Source organism: Pseudophryne corroboree, chromosome 4 (genome assembly GCF_028390025.1).
Source record: "Pseudophryne corroboree isolate aPseCor3 chromosome 4, aPseCor3.hap2, whole genome shotgun sequence".
In the NCBI taxonomy this organism is placed as follows: domain Eukaryota; kingdom Metazoa; phylum Chordata; class Amphibia; order Anura; family Myobatrachidae; genus Pseudophryne; species Pseudophryne corroboree.
This window is the reverse complement of record NC_086447.1, coordinates 534,842,639-534,861,889: the sequence shown is the minus strand read 5'-3', so window position 1 is coordinate 534,861,889 and position 19,251 is coordinate 534,842,639. Positions and strand designations below refer to the sequence as shown.

The window sequence follows — 19,251 nt, the reverse complement described above, 5'->3', positions numbered from 1 at the left end:
ACAAGGGGAAGATTAGGTTTGATTGTAATTTGTAGTTATCCATAATAAGAATAGTTTTCCAGGGCCTCACCTGAAAGGACCTGATTCAGAGGTAGACGCAGTGTTAATGTTGCACAAAAATGGACGGTGTTTTCTGTCTGCATTTGCATATGAGTTGCACAGTACATACATCCAGATTGTCTGCACAATGAGACGCAGCATGCAGGTTCTGAGTATTTTAGTGGGATGTTATAGGGGTGGCGAAGCCGAGACGGGCGTGATGTTGAAATCTGATTTTCTCAGAGTCGCCCAGTCACACAGGAGGCCATACTCAGAGATGCGCGGCCACTCACGCATCAGGCCATACTCAGAAAAGCTCAGCCACTCACACAGGAGGCCATACCCAGACTGTGAAACTGCACCTGCCATAGAGCTGGTGCAGGTTTGGATGGTGCGTTTAGATACACGCAGTGGCAGAAATCTTAAGGGGCTGCTAGTGGGCATCTCAGTTGACTGAAAATGAGACGCAGCATTAGAATAAATATACAGACAGCAGGATGAGCAGTAATAAATAAAAAAACAATGATATTTTTATGGAAGGCCAAGGTCTGCTGTAGAATCACAGAAGGAATACTTGTGAACGTTTTAATGTCAAACACTTCGGTGTTTCTATATGCCTCCTTTACCCTGGTCATTAGCTTTGTCAGTATAGCTGCAAATAAATGCTTGATTGTGACCTGATGACTGGAAAATAAATTACCCTCTTTTCTTTCCAGGCTGAAAAGATTATCTTCAACCTACGACCAGCATTAAAACTTCGCTTGCGTTTCATAACGCACATTAGCAAACAGGAGACTGCCCCTGCACCTCCACCACCGATGAATACTGGCTCTCCAGCCCCACAGACCAGCCAGGTGCATGTTAATGTTCCTCTTCCTGCCGCACAGTGACAGATGCCAACAGCAGGTCGCATCTTTCCTTTTGACTAAGGTCATTGCTTAGAAGAACTTTGTCAGCATTTGAAAACATTTATTCTTTTTGCATTTAAAGGCTGATTAAATAAGTCAATAGTGGTGATCTATCTTTTTTTATTTTATCATTTTAGGTTCTTTAAAAGAGCTGCTCACATATTGAGACTTCTTGTACACATAAAAGACTTTCAAATGTTTTGAAAATGGTGATGATAGTCATATATTCCCTTGCAGAATATCTTGAACTGATTTTGTTATTCTAATGCTGATTATACATTATATAGTTATCTGGGTGATAACGGTGGATTGGCCAGATAATTGTGCTGTGTATTTGCACAGGAACGGGAAAGTGTCTCCTCTCCCAGGGAAGAACCCAGATATTGTGGCCATATGCAGTGGAAGCTTTCTCACCGTGCATGGACACAATATGTACTAGGTGTCAGGCTGTCAGTTCAAATGTCTGTCAGGCCTTTTATCTGACCATGAATGACATCTGCAACATAAGCAGGATTCTTTTTCCTGCTTTTTTGAAAACTACGCAAACCTTTTACCTTCTGCAGTGACAGGAATACATAAGTACTGGAGTTGTGTGATGTGTACAAACATGAAAGTAGTACTGGGATACCTACTGGTAGGTACATATATAAAGCATATTGCTGAATCTGCCTGTATATAAGTTACTATAAACATACCTGTGGTCTTTACTCTAGAGCAGAGCTGGTCAAACCAGTCCTCGAGATCTACCAACAGTTCACATTTTCCAGACCACCTAGCTGGTGCACAGGTGTAGTCATTACTAATTAAGATGTGCTGCATTAATTTCTAACTGACAATTCCACAGATCTCCAGGAGGCCTGGAAAACATGAACTGTTGGTAGATCTCAAGGACCGGTTTGGTCAGTCCTGCACCAGAGGTATAAGACACTGGGGCAGATGTATTAAGCCTGGAGACGGCATAAGGAAGTTATAAACCAGTGATAAGTGCAAGGTGATAAACGCACCAGCCAATCAGCTCCTAACTGTTTCATTTACATATTGGAGCTGATTGGCTGGTGCATTTATCACCTTGCACTTACCACTGGTTTATCACTTCCTTATGCCTGCTCCAGGTTAATACATCTGTTTTCATTTGTTCATTGTTTGAATGATAACTAGACACCAATATTGATTTATTTTTCCACTTTTTTTCTATTTTGTGGAAAAACATCTAAATATCTCTGCAACAAGGGGTAATATTTTTTAAAAAGTACAAACTTGTTAAAGGAGTTGCATGATACCGAAATTAAAATGAGATGTTCTAATGTGTGGGCCGGCTAATTGTTATTTTAATGTAATCCTGTGTGTATAATATACATTACGATGATTCTGCTCTGCTTCCAGGAATATGTACTTTCTCTTTCAACACCTATCTTCCAAAACCTCATTAGTCTAATAATGTTTCTTAGAACTATATATTGAGCCTGGTTAATTTCAGAGCTGACAATACCCTTCTCCTTCCAGCAATCACTTGCATGTTCTCATCTTCCTATGCCTGCACGCACATAGTAATTCTGTGGAGAAGAGAGCTTGCTAGGGAGTGTTGTAAATAACTTGATGTGTAGGAGAAGGGGATGGTACTGGGTGAGCGGTGCATACAGTCTTCTATGTTAGGCAGTGCTGTATCAGCTCGGTCATAGACCCACCTCAATATACAGTATGGTACCGTGGATTGTCTACCTAGCAGTAACCTTATTAGCAAGCAGAGGGCGTGAAAGAGTCGTTGCTTTAACACCAGAGAGAGAGAGAACTGTAAATGATGCACATTATATACAAGGGGGTGTCCTACAGTTTCAATTATCACCATGAACAGAATGTGATAGAAAATTAAATGTGTCAGGTTGAACTGAAGTCTTCTCCACATAGTCGCCTTGCAGAGCCAAACATTTCTGCCAGCATTTCTAGACCTTCCGCAACCCATCACTATAGAAGTCCTGCGATTCCCTGGAGAACCACTATTCCACTTCCAGAATGGCATCATTTGTGGTGTTAATTCTACTACCCTAAAGTGGCTTCTTCATCTCAGGGAAGAGAAAGAAGTTATTGGGTGCAAGATCAGGCAAATAAGGGGGATGTGGCAAAAATTCATGGCCACACCTGTCTGCTTCAACAGCAGCTGCTTGGGCAAAATGTGCAGGAGCATTGTCGGCTAGTAGATGGATGCCTTTGCTGGTCATACCACAGCATTAGTTTTTCATGGCATCTCACAATTTTTGCAGAAGGGTGCGCAGTAAGCGGCGATGATGGTCTGACCCTTTGGAAGGTGATTGGTTAGGATTATGCCACAATAGTCCCAAAAAACAGACAGCATGACCTTCCCTGCAGATTTCTGCACCTTATCCTTTTTTGAGAGGAGCGGGTACAGTCTACCTGTACAATCCAGAGAATCTGGAATGTACAAGTAGACTCTGCATTCATCCAAAGTCATAAGACATGCAAAGAAATTCTCCATCCTTCTCCAACAGAGTCAACATCCGCTGCAAAAATTCACATTGTTTGCTTGTGAAATGGGGTCAGCAAGCAAGGAACCCGTTGTGATGACACTTTAGACAAGTGCAGAGGCTTATTCATAATCTTCCACACACTTCCATGACTAAGACCAACTTCTCTCATGATCACTTCAATGGTTAGTCGTCTGTCTTTGAGGACAACATCCTTGATTGTGGGTCTCCTGGATCAGGGCTCATCTGATGGGGACATGTGTCCAGTTTGAAAGTTCCTTTTCCACCTCAGAAGTGTGTCAAATTATGGACTTCCATCACCATAAACAGCCACCATTTCATCATGGATTGGCAGGCGCTATTACCCTTCAAATGGATGAACTTAATAACAATGCAGTCTTTAATTTTGTCCGTCAAGCATCTTCCCGCTCGTGAAATGAAAAAGTAGCTGTAATTTACAACATTATGCACATTAAGGATCAATGATCCTGCTGATCAAATTACATCCAGATATCTCTGTAACCATGGTGATAATTATACCCCCTTGTATACACAAGATTGCACCTCTTCATTGCAGTGTGATCATTTGGCCCGTGCATTTTAATAACAATTTTTTTCTTTTCACGCTACAACTCCTTTACAGTAATGTTGCAGTATTCTTCTGGTTGCCTGGGTTTGTTGTCATTGATGTGGACGGAAGAAGTGTATCAAAGCAAAAACTTTATATATTATTTTTCTGTATTATCACGCAAACACATGTACAAATTAAACCAACTTGAATGTATACTTTATTTCCACAAGAAAGCAACATAAAAGGATGTGCAAGCATACCAACTAATGTTTTGATCTTTTGCAGGTTTATTATTTAGCTCAGTATCACACTGATTTTGGTATGTTTAATGTGCAATAGTGGGTTTAATTATTCCTGCGGTCAAGTAAATGCGTTGTATGAGGCTATTACACTAATGAAATATAAATGCTCACACGTAAAAAAAGTTGTATTATTACTTTGACTATAAATCAAATTCAAGTGGACAGAATTGTGTCAATTTCTATGTATGACATTTTTGCTACAAGTTCAGGAAGTGTGGATTGTTTTATCCTAAGAAAAAAAACCTTTTGGGTCATTTTTATATCATTGCAATGTTTTTTTTTTTAAATAAATTGAAAGTGTATTTCTTTTGTGTTAAGTACCTTTTATATGAATCTGTTATTTATATTAGTTAACGTCAAGTTGTCTATATTTATGCTTCATTCAGAATGCCAATATCATAATCCAGATGGCTCCATTATACAATTAACCACTTGCCTGGCATGGTTGCATCAGATGCGACCACACCAGCAAGTGCCTTGTCTGACCTGGTCGCACAGCAGAGGAAAACGCAGGATTTTCCTGGGGGGGTTTCCAGATGTTTGTCAGAGGCAAACGCAGGATTTAAAGGTGGGAAAGGGTGGGTTCCACCCCCCCCCCCGGGTGGGTTCCACCCCCCCCCCCCCCACACACACACACACACACACCCTTAGAACACATACATATACACACATATAGAACACAAACATATACACATGCACACATACATATACAGTATACAATCACACCTACATACAGTATACACACACACATACATACTGTACATACAAACATACACAAACACCTGCAGACACACACATAAGAACACTTACATATGTGATCCCCTGACGTTATGACTCATGCTGGTGCTGTAGCTGGATCAGATGTACTACCCCCGCGCATCACAAACATGGAGTTTAGAGGGGTACTACTAGAGGCAGGCAGAGACAGTTGGTTGAAAACCCCAGGAAGAGCGGACGGCGCGGACGGCACGGACAGGCGGTCATCGCAGGAGAACAGTTAGCGTGCAGTAAGTCACCGGGTAGGAGCCGTATGCTGCAATACATATGGGCACACTGAGCAGCAGCGGAGAAATGGAGATGCTGTGTATGAGCAGCAGTTCCCACTCACTGAAAGACGCTGTAGGGAGACTTTGCTTGCAAGAGCTCCCTGTAGCGGCAGCTGCGATTGCGGACACGATCGCGGCACTTCTTGAGACTGAGACACAGCTGTCTCCGTCTCTAAAAAGCAAATTCAGTCCATCAGGGGGGGTTTCTGTGCAACCAGAACCCCCACCCCTGCGTGCGCTACAGTCGCACAGGATGTTACCAGTCAGATAAACAGCGTGTGCAACTGCAATGAAGGGAAACTTCTCTCTTCTGCTGCTCTCAGAGGGACCTCTGCCTTCCTACTCCTCCCTCAGTGTTTGCCATGCAGCAGATTACTACTAATCGGGCAGCGCAGCAGGAATCCCAACCAAAGGCTGCAGACAATAGGAGCCACTGGGGAAGTGTAAATTAACCCTTCCCCCTGTGTACCTGGCAGCTGTCTGGGCTATTAAAATGAAAGTCGCAATAGTCAATGAATGAAAAATGATTTTTATTTTATTTTACAAATCTCAAAAAAAAAAAAAAAATTCTCTTATTTCAATAAAATAATTTTGGATAAGATTAAATACATGTTCACCTAATTCACTCATTTAAAAAATAAACGTAAATTTTTGAGCAGCTTTTGGGGAAAAAATTGTCAGTTAAGAGATAAATAAATAAGGTTTATTTAATGGCATTTAGCAAGCAGCCCAAATTTTATTTATGCATTTTTTGTGGTTAACCGTGCTATTTTTGCCTTCCGGATCAAAAGCAAATAAAAGTAAGAGGCTGGCCAGAATTTGCCGGGTGTGGTATGGAAGGTTGACCAGTATTGATCTACAGTAACTAGGTCGACCGGTCAAAAGGTCGACATGAGTTTTTAAAAACAAAAACAAATTGGTGTAGTTTTCTCCGTACAGTGACCGGGAACCCCAATTAATGCACCGTGTCCCCTTGCATGGCCCACTTCGTGCGCCATGATTTGGGCAAGGTGCCTCGCTCCACTACCGCTGCGCTCGGCACAGGTTACTATTCTCAATCGTAGTCCACGTGGAGCGTTAAGTATGACCTAGGTCGACCTAGACATTCTCGACCTAAGTGTGGTCGACCTAGAGATCGGATACCGAATTTGGCATGATTCGCTTTTATTTATTCAGTTCATGACCTAAACAAATAACATACAGTGACATGAAACGGAAAGTAATGATGTCCCCACCCAATTTAGCTTCCAATGTAAGAAGTGTGGGAAATGATGCATACAATAGCAGATTAACAATTGCAGTAGCTGTACATGTGGCTATTGTAATGCAGCAACATTATCGGTTACCAATAATAAAACAGCCATTTGTGATTTGCAGCTACTGATGGTATGGTTAGAACAAGGGGAAATATTAGTAACACACAACATGATATTGTAAAAATCTTAAAACTATAAACGTAACTGTTCACCAATATAAACTCTTGTTAACCCTTCAGTACTAATCACTAGTGCTGCTACATAAAATTGCTAAGAGTGAGTTCCACTTGTCCTCCGCATTGCAGGAATGAAAATGTATGTTATATTATTTCTACAAGTTAGTGTACAATCAAACTAATAAAAAAAATGCGTTTGATGTAATGAAGTCCGAGTTAGCCGGAGGTGCGGGTTCCCGGCAGAACTCAGATGTTTGTTTTAAAGTGGCAATCGTTACAAGTTATGGTTTTGCCATGCACATGATTGCTTCTTTTAAAAAAAGTCTGCGTTCGGTCGGGAACCCGCACCTCCGGCCAACTGATTTCATTACATCTGGTCCAATATATCATTTGCAACTTTAGATGTTATTGTGGAAGGTATATAAATGTGATAGAAGAACCGCAAAAGCATTTCTCGGTAGTGATTGAAAAAAATAGAAATATAGATATATAATGTGCTTTTAATTTACGTTCTTGAAATTTCAATAAACTCCCCCCCCCACCCCCCATTTAGGGTAGATTGTATTATGAAGTGTAATGAGGAATAAGAAAACTAATGCTGTTTTCTGAACTAAGTCTCCTGAAGAAAAAAAAAGGTGTAATTTGTGTAGGCGCTACATAAACAAATTACTGATATTGGAAAGTGACAAAATAGCTTTACTCTAGGTAAGAGCCTCAGCGCTGAAGGAATTAAAAGGCATATTTGGAGTAGAAACCAAAAATAAAAGAAAGCACTGGCTTCTGTCTGGTGCGCAAAGAATAGGTGCAGCCTAAATCAAATTTCCACCATGGAGGCGTCTCCCACACCTCCAAAGAATATACAATGCAAAACAGGAGGTTGGTGAAAACAATAAATGGCGCTCCTCTAAATGGGTGTTACATTAATATCACAAATTCATATGAAAAAAGTATATCTCAACAATATACATTCCTGTAAGCCACTTGTATCCTCAGCATGTAATAAAATCCACCGCACTCTGCCAGGTATTCTTCCTCTTGGTTAGTTCTCTCTCAGAATGAACATGGAATAGAGGAAATGCGAACAGAATAGTGCAACAACGTTTTGGTTTTGGCTTGCATGCAGGCACAATCTAGCAGACACAGTGATTTGAAACATGAATGACTGTTAAACTCATCGGGTCCAGCAGCTGCACCTGGGATGGTATTCAGTAGATCCTCTAATCAACTTTGGCTCGTTGACACTTCATGGCACCATCATGTCATTTTCTACTGCCTTCATAAATGTTTTTTTTTTTGTTTTGTTTTATGTGAGGGGTGTTTTATGTGGCTTACTATGGGAGGTTGAGCATACAGCTAAACTTAACCCTGCATCAGTACGGTGGTAGAATGTTACACTGGCAGTCAGGTGGGTCAAAATTACCCTGAAATATTTAACACCACATCTTATTTTTTTCAAAGATTTGTAAATCCATCAGTATATTTCTCTGACGTCCTAGTGGATGCTGGGGACTCCGTCCGGACCATGGGGAATAGCGGCTCCGCAGGAGACAGGGCACAAAAGTAAAAGCTTTAGGATCAGGTGGTGTGCACTGGCTCCTCCCCCTATGACCCTCCTCCAAGCCTCAGTTAGATTTTTGTGCCCGGCCGAGAAGGGTGCAATCTAGGTGGCTCTCCTAAAGAGCTGCTTAGAGTAAAAGTTTTGTTAGGTTTTTTATTTTCAGTGAGTCCTGCTGGCAACAGGCTCACTGCATCGAGGGATTTAGGGGAGAGAAGTGAACTCACCTGCGTGCAGGATGGATTGGCTTCTTAGGCTACTGGACACCATTAGCTCCAGAGGGAGTCGGAACACAGGTCTCACCCTGGGGTTCGTCCCGGAGCCGCGCCGCCGACCCCCTTGCAGATGCCGAAAAGTGAAGAGGTCCAGAAACCGGCGGCAGAAGACTTTTCAGTCTTCATAAGGTAGCGCACAGCACTGCAGCTGTGCGCCATTGTTGTCAGCACACTTCATAGCAGCGGTCACTGAGGGTGCAGGGCGCTGGGGGGGGGCGCCCTGGGCAGCAATGATAGTACCTTATTCTGGCTAAAAATACATCACATATAGCCCCTGGGGGCTATATGGATGTATTTAACCCCTGCCAGGTCTCAGAAAAACGGGAGAAGAAGCCCGCCGAAAAGGGGGCGGGGCCTATTCTCCTCAGCACACAGCGCCATTTTCCCTCACAGAAATGCTGGTGGGAAGGCTCCCAGGCTCTCCCCTGCACTGCACTACAGAAACAGGGTTAAAACAGAGAGGGGGGGCACTTATTTGGCGATATGACTATATATATTAAAATGCTATAAGGGAAAAACACTTATATAAAGGTTGTCCCTGTATAATTATAGCGTTTTTGGTGTGTGCTGGCAAACTCTCCCTCTGTCTCCCCAAAGGGCTAGTGGGGTCCTGTCCTCTATCCGAGCATTCCCTGTGTGTGTGCTGTGTGTCGGTACGTGTGTGTCGACATGTATGAGGACGATGTTGGTGAGGAGGCGGAGCAATTGCCTGTAATGGTGATGTCACTCTCTAGGGAGTCGACACCGGAATGGATGGCTTATTTAAGGAATTACGTGATAATGTCAACACGCTGCAAGGTCGGTTGACGACATGAGACGGCCGGCAAACCAATTAGTACCTGTCCAGGCGTCTCAAACACCGTCAGGGGCGTTAAAACGTCCTTTTACCTCAGTCGGTCGACACAGACACGGACACTGACTCCAGTGTCGACGGTGAAGAAACAAACGTATTTTCCTTTAGGGCCACACGTTACTTGTTAAGGGCAATGAAGGAGGTGTTACATATTTCTGATACTACAAGTACCACAAAAAAGGGTATTATGTGGAGTGTGAAAAAACTACCTGTAGTTTTTCCTGAATCAGATAAATTAAATGAAGTGTGTGATGATGCGTGGGTTTCCCCCGATAGAAAATTATTGGCGGTATACCCTTTCCCGCCAGAAGTTAGGGCGCGTTGGGAAACACCCCTTAGGGTGGATAAGGCGCTCACACGCTTATCAAAACAAGTGGCGGTACCGTCTCCAGATAGGGCCGCCCTCAAGGAGCCAGCTGATAGGAGGCTGGAAAATATCCTAAAAAGTATATACACACATACTGGTGTTATACTGCGACCAGCGATCGCCTCAGCCTGGATGTGCAGCGCTGGGGTGGCTTGGTCGGATTCCCTGACTGAAAATATTGATACCCTTGACAGGGACAGTATTTTATTGACTATAGAGCATTTAAAGGATGCATTTCTATATATGCGAGATGCACAGAGGGATATTTGCACTCTGGCATCAAGAGTAAGTGCGATGTCCATATCTGCCAGAAGTTGTTTATGGACATGGTCAGGTGATGCAGATTCCAAACGGCACATGGAAGTATTGCCGTATAAAGGAGAAAAAGACAACGTCTTTTCAGCCTCAGTCCTTTCGTCCCCATAAGGGCAAGCGGGCAAAAGGCCAGTCATATCTGCCATGGGATAGAGGAAAGGGAAGAAGACTGCAGCAGGCAGCCCATTCCCAGAAACAGAAGCCCTCCACCGCTTCTGCCAAGTCCTCAGCATGACGCTGGGGCCGTACAAGCGGACTCAGGTGCGGTGGGGGGGGGTCGTCTCAAGAGTTTCAGCACGCAGTGGGCTCACTCGCAAGTGGACCCCTGGATCCTACAAGTAGTATCCCAGGGGTACAGATTGGAAATTCGAGACGTCTCCCCCTCGCAGGTTCCTGAAGTCTGCTTTACCAACGTCTCCCTCCGACAGGGAGGCAGTAGTGGAAACAATTCACAAGCTGTATTCCCAGCAGGTGATAATCAAAGTACCCCTCCTACAACAAGGAAAGGGGTATTATTCCACACTATATTGTGGTACTGAAGCCAGACGGCTCGGTGAGACCTATTCTAAATCTGAAATAGTTGAACACTTACATACAAAGGTTCAAATCAAGATGGAGTCACTCAGAGCAGTGATAGCGAACCAGGAAGAAGGGGACTATATGGTGTCCCGGGACATCAGGGATGCTTACCTCCATGTCCCAATTTGCCCTTCTCACCAAGGGTACCTCAGGTTCGTGGTACAGAACTGTCACTATCAGTTTCAGACGCTGCCGGTTGGATTGTCCACGGCACCCCGGGTCCTTACCAAGGTAATGGCCGAAATGATGATTCTTCTTCAAAGAAAATGGACGATCTCCTGATAGGGGCAAGGTCCAGAGAACAGTTGGAGGTCGGAGTAGCACTATCTCAAGTAGTTCTACGACAGCACGGGTGGATTCTAAATATTCCAAAACCGCAGCTGTTTCCGACGACACGTCTGCTGTTCCTAGGGATGATTCTGGACACAGTCCAGAAAAAGGTGTTTCTCCCGGAGAAGAAAGCCAGGGAGTTATCCGAGCTAGTCAGGAACCTCCTAAAACCAGGAAAAGTGTCAGTGCATCATTGCACAAGGGTCCTGGGAAAAATGGTGGCTTCTTACGAAGCGATTCCATTCGGTAGATTTCACGCAAGAACTTTTCAGTGGGATCTGCTGGAAAAATGGTCCGGATCGCATCTTCAGATGCATCAGCGGATAACCCTGTCTCCAAGGACAAGGGTGTTTCTTCTGCGGTGGCTGCAGAGTGCTCATCTACTAAAGGGCCGCAGATTCGGCATTCAGGACTGGGTCCTGGTGACCACGGATGCCAGCCTGAGAGGCTGGGGAGCAGTCACACAGGGGAAAAAAATTTCCAGGGAGTGTGATCAAGTCTGGAGACTTCTCTCCACATAAATATACTGGAGCTAAGGGCAATTTACAATGTTCTAAGCTTAGCAAGACCTCTGCTTCAAGGTCAGCCGGTATTGATCCAGTGGGACAACATCACGGCAGTCGCCCACGTAAACAGACAGGGCGGCACAAGAAGCAGGAGGGCAATGGCAGAAACTGCAAGGATTCTTCGCTGGGCGAAAAATCATGTGATAGCACTGTCAGCAGTGTTCATTCCGGGAGTGGACAACTGGGAAGCAGACTTCCTCAGCAGGCACGACCTCCACCCGGGAGAGTGGGGACTTCATCGGGAAGTATTCCACATGATTGTGAACCGTTGGGAAAGACCAAAGGTGGACATGATGGCGTCCCGCCTGAACAAAAAACTGGACAGGTATTGCGCCAGGTCAAGAGACCCTCAAGCAATATCTGTGGACGTTCTGGTAACACCGTGGGTGTACCAGTCGGTGTATGTGTTCCCTCCTCTGCTTCTCATAACCAAGGTACTGAGAATTATAAGACGTAGAGGAGTAAGAACTATACTCGTGGCTCCGGATTGGCCAAGAAGGACGTGGCACCCGGAACTTCAAGAAATGCTCACAGAGGACTCATGGCCTCTGCCGCTAAGAAGGGACTTGCTTCAGCAAGTACCAGGTCTGTTCCAAGACTTACCGCGGCTGCGTTTGACGGCATGGCGGTGGAACGCCAGATCCTAAGGGAAAAAGGCATTCCGGAAGAGGTCATTCCTACCCTGGTCAAAGCCAGGAAAGAGGTGACCGCAAAACATTATCACCACATGTGGCGAAAATATGTTGCGTGGTGTGAGGCCAGGAAGGCCCCACGAAGAAATTTCAACTCGGTCGATTCCTGCATTTCCTGCAAACAGGAGTGTCTATGGGCCTCAAATTGGGGTCCATTAAGGTTCAAATTTCGGCCCTGTCAATTTTCTTCCAGAAAGAATTGGCTTCAGTTCCTGAAGTCCAGAAGTTTGTCAAGGGAGTATTGCATATACAACCCCCTTTTTGTGCCTCCAGTGGCACTGTGGGATCTCAACGTAGTTCTGGGATTCCTCAAATCACATTTTAAACCGCTCAAATCTGTGGATTTGAAATATCTCACATGAAAAGTGACCATGCTGTTGGCCCTGGCCTCGGCCAGGCGAGTGTCAGAATTGGCGGCTTTGTCTCACAAAAGCCATATCTGATTGTCCATTCGGACAGGGCAGAGCTGCGGACTCGTCCCCAGTTTCTTCCTAAGGTGGTGTCAGCGTTTCACCTGAACCAGCTTATTGTGGTACCTGCGGCTACTAGGGACTTGGAGGACTCCAAGTTGCTAGATGTTGTCAGGGCCCTGAAAATATAGGTTTCCAGGACGGCTGGAGTCAGGAAAACTGACTCGCTGTTATCCTGTATGCACCCAACAAACTGGGTGCTCTTGCTTCTAAGCAGACGATTGCTCGTTGGATTTGTAGCACATTTCAACTTGCACATTCTGTGGCAGGCCTGCCACAGCCTAAATCTGTCAAGGCCCATTCCACAAGGAAGGTGGGCTCATCCTGGGCGGCTGCCCGAGGGGTCTCGGCATTACAACTCTGCCGAGCAGCTACGTGGTCGGGGGAGAACACGTTTGTAAAATTCTACAAATTTGATACCCTGGCTAAAGAGGACCTGGAGTTCTCTCATTCGGTGCTGCAGAGTCATCCGCACTCTCCCGCCCGTTTGGGAGCTTTGGTATAATCCCCATGGTCCTGACGGAGTCCCCAGCATCCACTAGGACGTCAGAGAAAATAAGATTTTACTTACCGATAAATCTATTTCTCGTAGTCCGTAGTGGATGCTGGGCGCCCATCCCAAGTGCGGATTGTCTGCAATACTTGTACATAGTTATTGTTACAAAAATCGGGTTATTATTGTTGTGAGCCATCTTTTCAGAGGCTCCGCTGTTATCATGCTGTTAACTGGGTTCAGATCACAGGTTGTACAGTGTGATTGGTGTGGCTGGTATGAGTCTTACCCGGGATTCAAAATCCTTCCTTATTGTGTACGCTCGTCCGGGCACAGTATCCTAACTGAGGCTTGGAGGAGGGTCATAGGGGGAGGAGCCAGTGCACACCACCTGATCCTAAAGCTTTTACTTTTGTGCCCTGTCTCCTGCGGAGCCGCTATTCCCCATGGTCCTGACGGAGTCCCCAGCATCCACTACGGACTACGAGAAATAGATTTATCGGTAAGTAAAATCTTATTTTTAGTTAAGACTCATAAAAAAAGCTATTTATGTGAAATAAAAGACCTTCAAAGTCATCTTAGGAACTTTATTTTTCTTACGTCCTAGAGGATGCTGGGGTCCATATTAGTACCATGGGGTATAGACGGGTCCACCAGGAGCCATTGGCACTTTAAGAGTTTGAGAGTGTGGGCTGGCTCCTCCCTCTATGCCCCTCCTGCCAGACTCAGTTTAGAAAATGTGCCCGGAGGAGCCGGTCACAGCTAGGGGAGCTCCATAGGAGTTTTTCTAGTTTTATTGTTTTATTAGAGTTAGGCACAGGGAGGCTGCTGGCAACAGCCTCTCTGCTTCATGGGACTTAGGGGGGGGGAGTAGTGTCCACCCTGAGAGGTTGATGGCCACTGTCTTCGCTGACAGGACACTAAGCTCCTGAGGGTGATGGTCGTTAGCCGCCCCAGGCGACCACTCACTCGGAGAAGCCGGTCACAGCTAGGGGTGCTCTCCAGAGTTTCCCTAGAAAAGTTTTATTTTGAGCTCATTATTTTACAGGGAGGCTGCTGGCAACGGCCTCCCTGCTTCGTGGGACTAAGTGTGGGAGAGTAGTGTCCGCCCTGCGGGGTCTGAGCCACTTACTCCGCTGACAGGACACTGAGCTCCTGAGGGGTCAGATCGCTCCCCGCCGCAGGGGATCGCTCGCCCCAGCAGCATGCCGCCACCCCTTACAGAGCTGAAGAATCGGTGGCAAGTGAGACACCAACCCCCCCTAGCAAGCGGGGGTCAGTGTGAAGATGGCAGCAGGGTAGGAGGGCAGTATTAACTGCGCTCCGGGAAGCTCAGCGGTACATGGTGCAGCGCTGTGAGGGGCGCCCTGAGCCAGTGCTACACCCTACACTGGTCCCAAGGCCTGTCGGGATCTTCGGATCTCAGCCAGCACTCAATCCTCAGGCTAGTATAATCAGTGGAAGAGCGGGAAGACAGCGCCATTTTGGGGGGCAGAGCGTCTCATCAGAGCGGACCCAGCAGCGTTCAGCCCCATTTTCCTGCCTGCACAGTGCTGATCAGGAGAAACAGGTCCCTCCACAGCAACTCCAGCCATCTGTAAATGGTACCAGGGGGTTGTAGAAGGGGGGGGGGGGGGCTGCAATACGACTGTGTATCCTATTAAGGCACACATTCAGTGCTGACAAGGGGTCTCCCTTTGGTTAGAAGCGCTGTGTCTGGGTTGGCTCCAATCTCTGTGTCTCTTTTGCCATTCTTGGGGGGGGGGGGGGGGGGGAGACTGTCTGCACTCGTGTGTGTGTGTGTGTGTGTGTGTGTGTGTGAGTGTTTGGTGGTCTCCTTTAGTTATGTCCAGGGACACTGTGTAATATGCTGCGAAGGATGTAATCCCAGGATCATCCCATTCCATGTAATCAGGATAGCACTGGTTTAGCACAGACACCAGCAAGGGAACCTGAGTGGTTTTGCTCTATCAAATTTTGGATTTCTCAGATTTCAGACAGGGTTGCAAGTAATGAATCTGCAACCCAGGTATTACAGAACTCTATGGCAGTATGGCCCGATTCTGGTACCTCAGGACGCTCCGCTATATACCCCCACAAACGTGCACTTGTTCATGTAACATAGTAACTAAGGTTGAAAAAAGACAATTGTCCATCGAGTTCAACCTATTTTTGGTCTCCTATGCAGTCCTATTATAGGACTAGTTATTTTTATGTTAGGACTAGTTATTTTAACTATAATGCGTGACTATGCACCATAACCCTGAATATCTTTATCCACTGATACCGATTCTGACACCACAGACGGTAATGGGGATTTGTTGCGGGGGTCTGCCTATCTTGCAAAGGGGGTGCAATTGATGATAGAGGCTATCAGGGATGTGTTGAATATTAATGATACCACACCTGAGCAGGTTGAGGAGGCTTTTTTCACTGAAAATAAGAAAGCCTCGCTAACCTTCCCTGCGTCAAAGGAATTAAATGCTATATTTGAGAAAGCATGGGAAAACCCTGAGAAAAAAATTCCAGATCCCTAAAAGGGTCCAGGTGGAGTTCCTTTTCCCTGAGGAGGATAGAAAAAAATGGGAAAACCCGGCAATTGCTGACGCATCTGTGTCCAGACTCTCAAAAAAGGTGGTTTTACCTTTTCCGGGATCTACCGCCTTAAAGGAGCCGGCTGATCGTAAAATTGATAATACACTAAAATCAATGTACACCGCTTCGGGGGCCATATTACGTCCCACTATTATTAGTGCATGGGTTGCAAAGGCAATAGTAAAGCGGTAAGGCACCTTACTTGAGGATTTGGATATGATGGATAAGGGTGATGTTGAATTGTGTTTGCGTAACATTCACGATTCAGCAGGTTTTATGGTAGAATCCATGAAAGACCTGGGTTTCATGGCTGTGGGAATCTCTTCCATGTCTGTTTCAGCTCGTCGGGGACTGTGGCTGCGCCAGTGGTTGGCCGACGCGGAATCCAGAAAAAGTGTGGATTCCCTACCCTACACAGGTCAGGCTCTCTTTGGGGAAGCTGTGGATGTGTAGATATCCACGGCTACAGCGGGTAAGTCTCCGTTTCTTCCCTCAGCTGCACCTTCTCTGAAGAAATCCTTCTCTTCATCAGCATCACATTTCTTTCGGCCTAACAAGTCTAGAAAGGCCAAACCGTCCAATACCTTCTTTAGGGGAGGTCAAGTTAAATCCAAGAAACCTGCTGCTGCAGTTTCCCAGGAACAAAAGCCTGTTTCAGGTACGCCAAAGTCCTCCGCATGACGGACTGCGCGGCCTGGAAGTGAGGCCAGTGGGAGCGAGACTCAGACAGTTCAGTCAAGTCTGGGTATCGTCCGGCCTGGATCCCTGGGTGATAGCTATTGTGTCCCAGGGATACAGGCTGGAATTTCAGACTCTCCCTCCTCACCGATTTTTCAAATCAGTCTTGCAAGTTCTACTGGCAGACAGAACTGTCCTACAAGAGGCTGTCCAGATGTTGGTGGAGGCACAGGGCGTTGTGCCAGTTCCTCCTCATTTGCAAACCACAAGTTACTATTCGAACCTTTTTGTAGTACCGAAACCGGATGGTTTGGTCAGGCCCATTCTAAACCTAAATTCACTGAACCCCTTTCTAAAGGAGTTCAAGTTCAAAATGGAGTCTCTCCGGGCGGTGATATCATCAGGTTTGGAAGAGGGGGAATTCCTGGTATCCCTGGATATCAAGGATGCGCACCTCCACATTCCGATTTGGCTGCCGCATCAGGTTTATCTCCGTTTCGCATTACTGGACTGTCATTTCCAGTTCCAGGCTCTGCCATTCGGCCTCTCAACAGCACCGAGGGTGTTCACCAAGGTGATGGCAGAGATGATGATTCTCCTCCGCAAACAAGGAGTGAACATCATTCCATATCTGGACGATCTGCTGATAAAGGCATCGTCCAAGGAGAAGCTTTTGCAGTCCATTGTTCTCACAACCCACCTACTCAGACTCCACGGTTGGATTCTGAAACTTCCAAAATCACATTTGGAACCAACCCAGAGGTTGTCTTTTCTGGGGATGGTTCTCGACACAGAAGTGCAGAGGGTGTTTCTTCTGCAGGAAAAGGCATTGGTGATGCAAACAACGGTCCGGGATGTCCTGAAGCCAGCCCGGGTGTTGGTTCATCAATGCATTTGCCTTTTGGGAAAGACGGTGGCCTCTTACGAGGCTCTCCAGTACGGGAGGTTCCATGCTCGGCCTTCCAACTGGATATCCTGGACAAGCGGTCAGGATCTCATATCCACATGCACCAGAGAATTCGTCTGTCGCCAAAGGCCAGGATTTCACTCCTCTGGTGGCTCCAATTACCTCACCTTCTGGAGGGCCACAGGTTCGGGATTCAGGACTGGGTCTTTCTAACCACGCATGCGAGCCTTCGTGGCTGGGGCGCAGTCACTCAAGGGGAAACCTTCCAAGGATGGTGGTTAAGTCTGGAAGCTGGCCTGCCGATCAACTTCCTGGAACTAAGAGCTGTCTACAACGGTCTTCTTCAGGCGGCCCATCTTCTAAAAGATCGGGCCATTCAAGTACAGTCGGACAATGTAACGACGGTGGCTTACATAAACCGACAGGGCGGAACGAAGAGCAGAGCGGCAATGTCTGAGGTGACGAGAATCATCCTCTGGGCAGAAAGACGCGCGTTGGCGCTCTCAGCAATCTTCATTCCGGGAGTGGACAACTTGGAAGCAGACTTCCTCAGCAGACACAATCTCCATCCAGGGGAGTGGGGTCTCCATCCGGAGGTGTTCAAGGAAATAACAGATCTTTGGGGTTTACCCCAAGTAGATATGATGGCCTCTCGTCTCAACAAGAAGCTTCAATGCTATTGTTCCAGGTCGAGGGACCCACAAGCAGTGGCAGTGGACGCCCTGGTGTCTCCATGGGTGTTCCAGTCGGTGTACATGTTTCCACCACTTCCACTCATTCCAAGAGTTCTAAAGCTCGTAAGGAGAACAAGAGTTCAAGCGATCCTCATTGCTCCGGACTGGACAAGGCGGGCTTGCTATGCGGACCTTCTGAATCTCTTGTAGGAAGAGCTGAGGCCTCTTCCTCTTCAGGAGGACCTGCTGCAGCAGGGGCCGTTCGCCTATCAAGACTTACTGCGGCTACGTTGATGGCATGGAAGTTGAGTGCCTGATATTTGCTCGGAAGGGCATTCCGAAGAAGGTCATTCCTACCCTGATACAGGCTAGGCAAGGGGTAACGCCTAAGCATTACCATCGTATTTGGAAGAAATATGTCTCTTGGTTTGAGTCCAAGAAGTTTCCTACGGTGGAGTTTCAACTGTGACGTTTCCTCCTTTTCCTGCAAGCAGGTGTGGATATGGGCCTGAGGTTGGGATCTGTGAAGGTCCAGATTTTGTCCCTGTCTATTTTATTCCAGAACAATTGGCTGCCCTCCCTGAGGTTCAGACCTCTTAGAAGGGCGTTCTGCATATTCAGCCTTCCTTTGTACCGCCTACGGCGCCTTGGGACCTTAACGTGGTGTTGCAGTTCCTCCAGTCAGACTGGTTTGAGCCTCTACAGGAGATTGAGGTCAAATTTCTTACATGGAAGGCTGTCACGTTGTTGGCCTTAGCTTCTGCTAGACGTGTGTCAGAATTGGGGGCTTTGTTTTGTAAAATCCCTTACTTGATCTTCCACGAAGATAGAGCTGAGCTCCGGACACGTCAGCAGTTTCTTCCAAAGGTGTCGGCATTTCATATCAACCAACCTATTGTGGTGCCAGTGGCTACTGACTTCTCAATTTTGTCAAAGTCCTTGGATGTTGTGAGGGCTTTGAGAATCTATGTGAAGAGGACTGCTCGTCACAGGAAATCGGACTCTTTGTTTGTCCTGTATGATCCCAAGAAAATTGGGTGTCTTGCTTCAAAGCAGACTATATCTCGCTGGATTAGATTCACTATCCAGCATGCTTATTCTATGGCAGGATTGCCGTGTCCAAA

The 19,251-nt window shown here is 46.2% G+C and overlaps 1 protein-coding gene across 2 annotated transcripts in view; it reads left to right on the top strand.

Annotated features, from left to right (window-relative positions):
• Window positions 1-1,054, top strand: part of MED23 (mediator complex subunit 23) — a 226,154-nt gene extending 225,100 nt beyond the window's left edge. For both annotated transcript variants that reach the window (XM_063917304.1, XM_063917305.1), the window contains one exon: window positions 756-1,054. In XM_063917304.1, the coding sequence (XP_063773374.1) occupies window positions 756-929 (174 nt within the window). In that variant the 3' untranslated portion in view covers window positions 930-1,054. The remainder of the gene's footprint in view (window positions 1-755) is intronic.
• Window positions 1,055-19,251: the final 18,197 nt, after the last annotated feature.